The sequence below is a fragment of the Periplaneta americana genome, chromosome 2, assembly GCF_040183065.1.
Source record: "Periplaneta americana isolate PAMFEO1 chromosome 2, P.americana_PAMFEO1_priV1, whole genome shotgun sequence".
NCBI lineage: Eukaryota > Metazoa > Arthropoda > Insecta > Blattodea > Blattidae > Periplaneta > Periplaneta americana.
The window spans coordinates 69,526,430-69,538,491 of record NC_091118.1 but is presented as its reverse complement, the minus strand read 5'-3'; the positions used below and the strand labels follow the sequence as shown (position 1 = coordinate 69,538,491).

Sequence of the window (12,062 nt, the reverse complement as noted above, 5' to 3'; positions counted from 1 at the left end):
TTTAGGGAGCCAGCTATAATAGTTTGAGGGATAACTGTGCTGGACACATGTTACCTCCATACTGGTTGGATGATCGTTCACATCTGATGAGGCATGTAGATATATGGTCAGCAGTCATCTGATAGGCCTTAGTCCTCTGTTAGAAAAGTTAAGATTCTATCAGAACCTTTGCTTAATCAAAGGGGAGAAGTTTTTCGGTTTTTCTGTACATGTAAATGATCACAATATTCAGCAACTTGAGCCTTCAAATTTAAACTCGCTTTCAAAATGTATTAAGAATAACTGGTGTTGTTTATGTTCAGTTTTCTTAGTGTTCACTTCAATACTGTAATTCTTTAACCAAGGATTGTATTTCTGTTATCATACATTAAAGAGGGAGAGGATTAAATTTTGGTTGAAAATTTTGATTTATCTTTTATTTTTCCTATATATTATTCGGTTTTCCCTCTTTGAAATAAAGTGACATCAAAAACTTTTTCCTTGCATTTTTAACTACGTCCTGATTGTACCTATGCAGTGTAAAATATTACCATGGCAACTAAAGCTTACCATTAAGCAAAGCCTGCATGGTATAGTCACTATAGTCACAGTCCAGTATATACAGTCGTGAAGCTCAATACATAGTAAATATGCAAACATTAGATAGTTGCTCACCACTAGGATCGCTAATATCGCCTCATTACAGGCAATGCAAAATAGTACCGTCACAGTCTATTGTTTCTAGCACTCTCAAAACTCAAGCTTCGTGACTGTATATAGTAGACTGTGGTATAGTCAAAAACCAAGGTACAATAAAAATGTAAGGAAAAAGTTCTTGATGTCACTGTAGTATATCACATATGACTATACTAAAATTGTATCAATTTGAATTTTTAGATTTTCTGAGAAGGGGTGTAGAAGTTTTAATTTTAATGCTCATTCTTCATATATTTACGGATTTTGAGCGGGAAATTTTATATATATATATATATATATATATATATATATATTATTTTTCCAATTTGTTCTTTGACTTTTCCTCTTTAAAGTGGTACATCACATACAGTATTATTATACTAACGTTATATTCATGTTAACTTTTCGTTTTTCTAAGGAGTGGGTGTAGTACATGTATATACATTATTTTAATGCTCATTTCCCGTAAGTTTCGTTTTTCCATACAAAATGAACCTTTTTCCCGGTTTCTATTTATTCTAAAAGCTGAAATTTTTAGGAATTGTTTATATGGACGTTTTACATGTACTGAAACAATGTTTTTGAAATTTGTTAAATTTTAAATATGCTACAGGGAGTAATGTACTGAAAATCGTTGAAGAAAATATATGATTAGGAAAAAAAATGTTTCTCAGCAAGAAAATTAATTAAAGAAAAACCTCTGTTTCAGTATAAAGTCAAGTTATTTGTTCATGAACTGTAAAAAAGGATCAGCTGTCTAGCTTCAACAGTTTAGGAGAAGAAGTTCCTTATGTAAGACTTAATTTAATATTGTTAAGATACTGTAGGCAATTCCTTATGTCCTTAATAATAAAATATTTCTTAGATGTCCATTTGTACACAATTTGTGTACAAAAACATAAGGCATTTAAAAGTACATAGATTCCATTTCATGACCATATTTTAGAACAATTCCATAGATTCCATTTCATGACCGTATTTTAGAAGAATGTTCAATTATAATAGATTCAAACAATTATTGTGCTGTATCAAATGCTATTATTAGCTTATCCATTTTATGTAATGCTATTAACAGCATTTTCGGCTAAGTTTTACAGAAAAAAAACTGTTGATAAGTCAGAAGATGTTACTTTGGATTTCTGAAATATATTAAATCGAAATTCTTAACCATCTCAACTAAAATAAGAATATATAAGACGCTTATTAGGCCGGTGTTGACGTATGCCTCGGAAACTTGGACTATGAACAAACAGGACACCAGAAGACTTCGTATCTTCGAGAGGAAAATTCTGAGAGCAATTTAAGGACCCATCAAAATAAATAATGAATTGAGAATTAGATATAATAAAGAAATATACGATCTGTTTAAGGAGCCAGATATTATAACAGTTATTAAAATTGGTCGATTGCAGTGGGCTGGACATCTGGTAAGAATGGACGATACTAGACCCGCTAAAAGAGCCTTTACATCCTGGAGGAAGCCGATCCAAAGGAAGACCAAGGAGCAGATGGGAGGATAATGTATACGAAGATGCCAACTTTATTGGTGCACGAATGTGGACAGTCAAGGCCAGAAGTAGAGATGGCTGGAATAAAATACTGAGGAAGGCTAGAACCCTCAATGGGTTGTCGAGCCAATGATGATGATGATGATGATGATGATAAGTCAGAAGATAGAGGATAGAGGCACCAGAACTGAGTTACCACATAAAAATTGATGCATACGCGCGCACGCACCCCTCTTTCTCTCTCTCTCTCTCTCTCTGCATGTGTTACAAATTTTTTTTCGATTACTGTATATTCATGGTCTTTGCTTCAAATAAATTAAAGTGAAATGTTCAAGTCTGACAGAAGAAATGACCTCTGAATGAGGAAGTTGCTAGTGAGTTGGCGATAACATGCTATTTTCCATTGACTTCAAATATGATGCCACTCAGAGTGGCGATCTTATTGCAAATAAAGAAATTCCAAATATGAAAAATGTGAAGTGTCCAGATCAGGTCCAGGGGCAAACCTGGGAACTATTGAGGACCAATTTTCAAAGAAATGTGTTAGGAATAGTTTTATCATGTTGCATTTCTGAGAAATAAAACAGATTACAAAAACTTTTATGAAGCTATCCTGTAGATGTGCTTCATGTAACACTGCTTATATATAACACTCACAGAGGGGTTGCGGTCACCACCAACAACAGCAGCCACCTTTCCACTATTGAGGTATATCCTGCGGATGCTGGAGCTTTCACTGTCTGCCACAAATACAGATTGCAACTCCGTTACCACACAGAGACCTGAGGGCTGAGCAAATGCTGCTGCATGCGGGTATGAATTATTGCGATTCTCCTCCTTACCAGTGCCCACGATGGCGGCGCATGTGCCAGCCTCATACATCCTGCAACAGTTCAGTGAAGGAATATTTTATTTTTCTGGCACTGTTCTGATCTGTCTCGTGACCAGATCATTGTACGAAATGGAAATATAAATATTGGAGATTTATCCTTCGAAGAGGTGGAAAAATTCAAATATCTTGAAGCAACAGTAACAAATATAAATGACACTCAAGAGGAAATTAAACGCAGAATAAATGTGGAAAATGCCTATTATTATTCGGTTGAGAAGCTTTTGTCTTCCAGTCAGCTGTCAAAAAATCTGAAAATTAGAATTTATAAAAGAGTTATATTATCTGTTGTTCTTTATGGTTGTGAAACTTGGACTCTCATGTTAAGAGAGGAACATAGGTTAAGGGTGTTTGAGAATCAATTTCTTAGGAAAACATTTGGGGCTAAGAGGGATGAAGTTGCAGGAGAATGGAGAAAGTTACACAACACAGAGCTGCACGCATTATATTCTTCACCTGACATAATTAGGAACATTAAATCCAGACGTTTGAGATGGGTAGGACATGTAGCACGTATGGGCGAATCCAGAAATGCATATAAAGTTTACTTGGGAGGCCGGAGGAAAAAGGCTTTGGGGAGACCGAGACATAGATCAGAGGATAATATTAAAATGGATTTGAGGGAGGTGGGATGTGATGATAGAGATTGGAATAATCTTGCACAGGATAGGGACCGATGATGGGCTTATGTGAGGACGGCAATGAACCTGCGGGTTCCTTAAAAGCCAGTAAGTAAGTATTTTAGGTAATTTCTGAAAAAGGAAGGTAAGGGAGAATCTTAAGCCTCCTCTCCACTGATAAACATTTAACAACAACATGTTAAATGTTAAACTGTTTACTGTTAACATCCCAACATGTTGATTGAACATGTTAATGCTAATTTCATTTAACACTTTGTCCACACGTATTAAACATGTTAAACTTGACTTTCTTCGCGTAGTCCACTATAAAGAGTCTATGAGATTTTAATGTAGGTAGTGTCTTATTTTCAACCTTGGACAATGGACTCATGATTTGGCGTTTGTAATTGCCTCCATTGCTTGTTACAAGGTCTTGAAAAGGAAGAAAATGAGAATGTGGGTGCGGCAATATCTTAGTAAAAGACACAATGCAGAAGACATTCTAAACGAGCTTACAGTTAAAGATCGATTTGGATTCAAAAACTTTCTGAGAATGTCCGAATATGATTTTAATATAATGCTGCAAAAAATACTTCGTGTTATATCAAAGAAATACACACAATTAAGAGCAGCCATTTCATCTCAATAAAAAAAACTACAGCACAATTGATTGGTATCATAGGACCTACCATATGATAAATGTTAAAGGAGCGGGTATAATTACTCTTTTCGAAGTTTTACGAACGTTAATATACTTCACAAAATACGACCATTACAGATGTCAACATAGCATTAATGTTTAACGTATGACGAGGGTGCAAAAACTTTCTATTGTAACAGTTAAATAATAATTCCAGTTACAGTTCTCTAAAACAGTCGGCCTTCTTTGTTTTGTCTCTGTATTCTTTTGCAGACACATTCCACAAACAAGGCCTTTCCATCAGTGCATTAATCAATTTTATTCTAATGTATTTTCTTTCGTCCACTCCATTACTTCGAACAACTTACAGCCAGCACCATGGATCAAGGATCATATAAAAATGATCAAGATATGCGCCAAAAATCGGAAGTTAGTTGTTGCTATGGAAACTTACGAACTTTGCCGAATTGTACCGACGCTGTACAAGCAAATGAATTGACTTGACATGTTTTCCATTGCTGCTGGAAAACACGCCAACATGTTTAAAAGTTTATATTATTTTAATGTACCCAAGTACATATGATATTTCCATGCAGATATTCTGCGTCATCATACGATGAAAGAGTAATGGAACGGAGAAAAATTCTCTCCGGCGCCGGGATTTGAACCCGGGTTTTCACCTCTACGTGCTGATGCTTTATCCACTAAGCCACACCGGATACAACTCCGACGCCGGTTAGAATCGTCTCAGATTAAGCTCCAACTCTTGGGTTCCCTCTAGTGGCCGCCCTCTGCACTACGTCATAGATGTCTATGAACTCAGGACCGAAGTCCACATCTATGACGTAGTGCAGAGGGCGGCCACTAGAGGGAACCCAAGAGTTGGAGCTTAATCTGAGACGATTCTAACCGGCGTCGGAGTTGTATCCGGTGTGGCTTAGTGGATAAAGCATCAGCACGTAGAGCTGAAAACCCGGGTTCAAATCCCGGCGCCAGAGAGAATTTTTCTCCGTTCCATTACTCTTTCATCGTATGATGACGCAGAATATCTGCATGGAAATATCATATGTACTTGGGTACATTAAAATAATATAAATGATATGCGTAAATCACTTCGTGATTTAAGACGGCGCTTATTCCGTCGGATCCCGGCCAACTAGTCACTCATATCGAGTGCACCTCAGCACATGTGTGGACTTCGGTCCTGAGTTCATAGACATCTATGACGTAGTGCAGAGGGCGGCCACTAGAGGGAACCCAAGAGTTGGAGTTTAATCTGAGACGATTCTAACCGGCGTCGGAGTTGTATCCGGTGTGGCTTAGTGGATAAAGCATCAGCACGTAGAGGTGAAAACCCGGGTTCAAATCCCGGCGCCGGAGAGAATTTTTCTCCGTTCCATTACTCTTTCATCGTATGATGACGCAGAATATCTGCATGGAAATATCATATGTACTTGGGTACATTAAAATAATATAAATGATATGCGTAAATCACTTCGTGATTTAAGACGGCGCTTATTCCGTCTGATCCCGGCCAACTAGTCACTCATATCGAGTGCACCTCAGCACATGTGTGGACTTCGGTCCTGAGTTCATAGACATCTATGACGTAGTGCAGAGGGCGGCCACTAGAGGGAACCCAAGACTTGGAGCTTAATCTGAGACGATTCTAACCGGCGTCGGAGTTGTATCCGGTGTGGCTTAGTGGATAAAGCATCAGCACGTAGAGCTGAAAACCCGGGTTCAAATCCCAGCGCCAGAGAGAATTTTTCTCCGTTCCATTACTCTTTCATCGTATGATGACGCAGAATATCTGCATGGAAATATCATATGTACTTGGGTACATTAAAATAATATAAATGATATGCGTAAATCACTTCGTGATTTAAGACGGCGCTTATTCCGTCGGATCCCGGCCAACTAGTCACTCATATCGAGTGCACCTCAGCACATGTGTGGACTTCGGTCCTGAGTTCATAGACATCTATGACGTAGTGCAGAGGGCGGCCACTAGAGGGAACCCAAGAGTTGGAGCTTAATCTGAGACAATTCTAACCGGCGTCGGAGTTGTATCCGGTGTGGCTTAGTGGATAAAGCATCAGCACGTAGAGCTGAAAACCCGGGTTCAAATCCCGGCGCCGGAGAGAATTTTTCTCTGTTCCATTACTCTTTCATCGTATGTTTAAAAGTGTTAACTTCAACATACTCAGTCAACATGTTAAGTCAATTGAGACTTGAAATGTCCATATGCATGTTAAATTCAACATGTTATATTTAACATGTTGTTAAATGTTTATCAGTGGAGACAAGCCTTTAAAGACTAAATCTAAATTTTGAAGGAAATACAGAGTACTTAAATCAACAGAAAAAAAGGGTTAAATATATTATATATTTCATTTGTGACAAAATTACTGTCAATTAAATCTATGGCGCAATAGCCCATAAAGGGCCAAGACCAATCAGCTGGCGTCATGTCTACATGCCTCAGCAGATGTAAACGATCATACATCCATCATCATCGTGTGGTTAGCATGATAATCCCCCCATCATTATGGCTGGTTTCTGTAACCAGGTTCCACTACCTATCGCAGCTTCCCAAATTTATCATGATTGGGTAGCGATCCCATACACTGACCGAAATTTCACGAGAATATTCCCTTCCCATGAGGACTCAAACCCGTGAGTCCTGGGCATGAAGGCTTATACCACAATGCTACAGTGCAGGATCAAAATTACTGCCAACTCACCAGAATTCTTATACAAAACAATAAATCTTGAAACTGTTGTATGAAATGCATTTGCAGGAAAGATGACTAATAGGTTTGCTTGGAATTACTGCCTATTTACTTAAAAGGAAGAACAAGAACAAAATGATAAAGGAACAGGGGGAAGGATGATGGAACTGAGAAGGAAAAAAAAGGAGGAAGCAGATAAACCAGAATTAGGAATAGATGAAGTAGAAAAATTTCGCACGAAGAAAAACAACAGAAGATGAAAAAGGAGAGAAGCAGAAGTAGAATGAAGAGAAGAAGAAGAGGAAACAGACGAGGTACAGAAACTGTAGAAGACAATGGAAAGGAAGGGAGCGATGAAAAATAATGAGCCTACAGGTTCTAAGTATAGGAAACTTTTTAAGATGTGAATGTGTATTGATCATTTTAAATGTTCATGCAATGAGAGACAGTAAATTCTTTTTATGTTCAATACTCTTCAGAATTTAAAAATAAAACAATTTTACATACATATTGATTATACAACTTTTAATACTATATCACTATATTATGTGTCTTACTCATGTTAAATTTACATTACCTCGTTAACATGTTTCAACCTGTTATCAGCCATCTTCAGAACTGGTTGTTGCTGGTCTTGGCCCTTTTGTTTGTGTTTCCTGTGGGGGTGTGTTTGTTTAGTGTAATGTGGAGTCAAAGAGTGTGTGTGTTCTGAAACTGAGTTGTGTGTTGAGAATTTCATTTGGATGTGTTTTTGTGTGTGTATATATTTCGTATTGTTCTAGTGTGTTTAGTTTCTGGCTTTTTGATTGGATGTGTAGAATTTCCATGTCTGTGGTTATGTCTCTGTAGGTGTGGTTAGCATTTGTGATGTGTTCTGCATATGTGGAAGTGTTTTGTAATTTTATTATGGCTGTGATGTGTTCTTTGTAACGTGTTTGAAATGATCTGCCTGTCCGTTCTATGTAGAAGTTGTTGCAGGTATTGCATTTGAGTTTGTATACGCCTGTGTGGTTGTATTTGTTTGCTTGTGTGTTGAGATGCTTTTGTAGAGTATTATTTGTTCTGTATGCGATGTTGTAATTTCATTTCTTGACTGAGGTTGAAATCTCGTGTGTGTTTTTGTTTTCATACGTTAGTATGATATATTTTTTTGTGTTCTTGTGTTTGCGTTGTATTCTTATGTTTTTTGTGATTATATTTCGTCTTTCTTATTATGTTGGGGTTGTATCGGTTTTCTCAACACACAACTCAATTTCAGAACACACAAACTCTTTGACTGCACTTACCCTACACAAACACACCCCCACAGGAAACACAAACAAAAGGCGCCAAGACAGCAACAACCAGTTCTGAAGATGGCCAATAACAGGCTGAAACATGTTAACAAGGTAATGTAAATTTAACACGAGAAAGACACATAATGCGTTTTCCGAAGTAAAACAACTTGTTTATGAGAGCTAAAATAAGATATTAAAAGTAGAATATAATTTACCAATGTCTTGAGAGCTTTAACATTTCGCAGGATATTCATCTCAATGCTAGAGCCTCGAGAAGAGACCATTAATGACTAAAGAATAAACTGGCGTTTATATTTCAATTCTATATTATTTTCATTTTCTATAAGTAAACTTTATTCTTCTGTTACATAAACCTTAATTTTAACAGTCATATAATCCAACAAAGATTCTATTCTGAGTTTTCGTTATTATTCAGCAAAATTATTAATAAAGAAATAAACGGATAATATTATATATAAGTGATCTGCCCATGGACAGGTCTTTGACTGCAAAGCCAGCATTCTCCAATCTTTCCTATTTTCTGCCCTCCTCTCCACATATGATCCACATATCTTAATGTCGTCTATCATCTGTTATCTTCTTCTGCTTTCCGTATCAAAGCAATCATTATCATCCACTGTTCCAAAGTTTGTGATGCAAAAACAAAAACACTGCAGGAATATGTAGAGGTCAGTTAATAAAAGCAAAGGAAACTATTTATTTGTTACATAATTGTTATATTACTATAAAAGCTTTAAACAAGACTGCAAAGTCTTGTCCATTGGAAAGTTGGGGGGGGGGGAGGGGAACAAGAATCACAAGGCAAGAAAAGAATTCAGATACGTGCAAGCAGAGTAAGCAACTTGCATTAAAGCAACTGTGAGCGGGACTAAAAGCCAACAGACACTGCCTCACCCTGAAGCTGCTTAGAAACGAGACAAATATAGATAGTCTTTTACATAGATTAAGACACCCACTTGCCCTTCCACCACACAGCGTCGCTCAAGAAAAATGCCCAGATTTGGTGTAAGCCAGCCATGGCAATCAATAGGACATCTTTCTCAGCTGTTTCATTTTCTGGTGCAAGTGGCTCCTTCAGTAGCTTGCTGGACACCAGACACAGGTCCCAGGGAGAGGAAATAATCTGGTTCACAAGCCGGGCACCCCCAATATGGTCTGTGCCCTGCACGCCAGTTCCCACAAGTGTCCGCACATGTAGGGTTCTAAGGTTGATCTGCCAACACCAAATACTGTATTAAAAACGTCTAATAATATCTTTTTAAAATCATAATGCAAATATGAGTAATTATACAAGTGAAGTTCATATATGTACACTCACTGAAGAAAAGAATGGCTAGTAATGAAAAATTAGTTTTGATCAGCTTTCAAAAGACACTTGAAGTCGTCAATAGGCTTCTCAAGAAGAGGTGGGATATGATGATAGAGAGTGGGTTAATCTTGCACAGGATAGGGACCCATGGCGGGCAGGATAAAACTAGTTTGGTGCCATTTTCTTTGACAGTCTCTGGATTGAACAAATTGAAATCACTTTCTCATTTAAAATAATAATCCATAACTCATTTTGCAAAGTCTCTACAACCTGTAAATGCCCTTGCCTGAAAGAATCTGTAGATGTGAAATACCTGGGAATTATTGTTGATCAGCACTTGAAATGGGATAGACAAATCACCTTTTTATGTAACAGGATCCGTAAAACAATTTACAAATTTGTAAACCTTCGCCATTACTTGCCTACCCATGTATTATGATTGGTTTATTAGGCTATAGTTGAATCTGTTATCCTATATGGTATAACTGGATGGGGAAGCATTACAAAAACTGCTCTTCTTCCTCTAATTATGTTGCAAAAACGTATAATCAAAATTTGTTTGAAAAGGCGACTGGATTATCCAACAAATTTGATCCATTCAGAACTGAATGTTTTTAGAATTGACCAAATTTATAAATAGTCTTTAATGAAATTCTATCATAAAAATAGAATGAAATTTGTAGCTCAGCCACATGATCATAATACAAGACGAAATGGAATTCTTAATTTAGTTGAACCTATATGCTTCACATCTGCTGCTTTACTACACAGTACAAATTATGGTCCACGTCTATATAATTCGATAATAAAATTTCATCCAGAATTGACTACTTTAAGCAATGAAATTTTCAGATCTAGAATTAAAAAATTTATATGACATACTTCCCTGTTTTATATGTACCATGTATTGTAAAAGAAGTTTATTTCTATCCTAAGTATATTTTTTGTATCTTACCTTGGTTACTATATCAACATGACCTGTACTAATTATAATTGATTCCAGGAGCCCTTGACATTAGTTTGATGGAATACGTTTATAAGCATATAATTTTGTGATATAATTAATATTCTCGGAACTAATATATTTCTATAATGGCTTCAAGAGTTAGAACAAATGCTTATCTACCTGTGTTAGTGTTCGTATAAGGAAATTTAACATCTTTATCGGAATTTACAACAGGAATAATAGTTCTTATCAGAACTAGTTGTTTGTTTACTTAGTTACCACATATTCAATTATATAAATCAAGATCTGCGTACTTATCAAGATTCTGAAAGTGAAATTTTGTAGTGTGACATGCTTTCTTAATAACTTAGTTCATTAATGATATCTCCAATTTATTTGTGATGATGTGAACAAAGAAACTAACCAGTTGAAGGGACATTCCTATGCATCTAGTTCTGGGAGAGAGGAAAATGGAAATGATCTTCGGGATACTGAGTTACAGTCTTCACACACAAGCTCACCAAATGGTAAATCTCAAGGTATTGTAGATTTTGAAAATAAGTTTACGGCTGTTATTAATAATGGTGACGTGGAAGAGTTTGAGAAAATCGTCGTTGATTTCATTCAATATTTGGCAAATGCTATTAACAACTTGCCAGGTCCTAGACATCCTCCAGTACGTTATTATAACAAACGTTAAGCCCATAAAGAAACAAGGCATATTTCCCACTTATCTACGAAAAATCCTGGTAGATTAGCTGCAAGAAAACGAAAACAACATAAAGAACGATATCAATATGAAGTGGCTCAGTATCAATATTTTAAACAACGGCGTAAAGTAGTGAGAAACATAATGAATAGTCAAAATAATAAAATGTGTAAAATACCTATTAGTAATATTTCTGAATATTTTACAAATAGGTTTGGTAAAACAAATTATTTAGCACCACTAGAGCTTATTGATCCTATATCTTCAGAAGAGGATATTCAGATATCTGAACATGATATAAATATGGCAGTCTCAAAAATTAAAGTTGACACATCTTCTGGTCCGGATCGTGTAATCATGAGAATAATCAAGGAACTAAAGACGAGTAAAGTACTTTGTTTACTTGCTAATGCCATGTTGAAGTTTAAAAGATGGCCTCGTGTTCTTAAGACAGCTAGGACAATTTTACTATTTAAAGGTGGTGGAGAAGACCAGTTGACGAACTGGAGGCTGATATCAATATTTTCAGTAGTGATAAGAATAACAGAGAAGGTTCTTGATAAATTTCTCCGCAATTTTGTTAACTTGACAAATCAGCAACAGGGGTTTATATCTATACCTGGCACTCATATAAATTCATCAGTTATCTCAACGGGTGTCTTCAGGATGCAAAATTGGAGAAGAAGAACTGTTGCGTAGCTTTCCTTGATATAAGTAAAGCCTACGATAATAT

General features: G+C 36.4%; 1 protein-coding gene across 3 annotated transcripts in view; it reads right to left on the bottom strand.

Annotated features, from left to right (window-relative positions):
* LOC138694324 (NHL repeat-containing protein 2) overlaps positions 1-12,062 on the bottom strand; it is a 56,738-nt gene that overhangs the window by 23,351 nt on the left and 21,325 nt on the right. For all 3 annotated transcript variants that reach the window (XM_069817934.1, XM_069817937.1, XM_069817936.1), the window contains 2 exons: positions 9,322-9,578; positions 2,841-3,066 (listed from right to left, as the gene is read on the bottom strand). In XM_069817934.1, the coding sequence (XP_069674035.1) occupies positions 2,841-3,066; positions 9,322-9,578 (483 nt within the window). The remainder of the gene's footprint in view (positions 1-2,840; positions 3,067-9,321; positions 9,579-12,062) is intronic.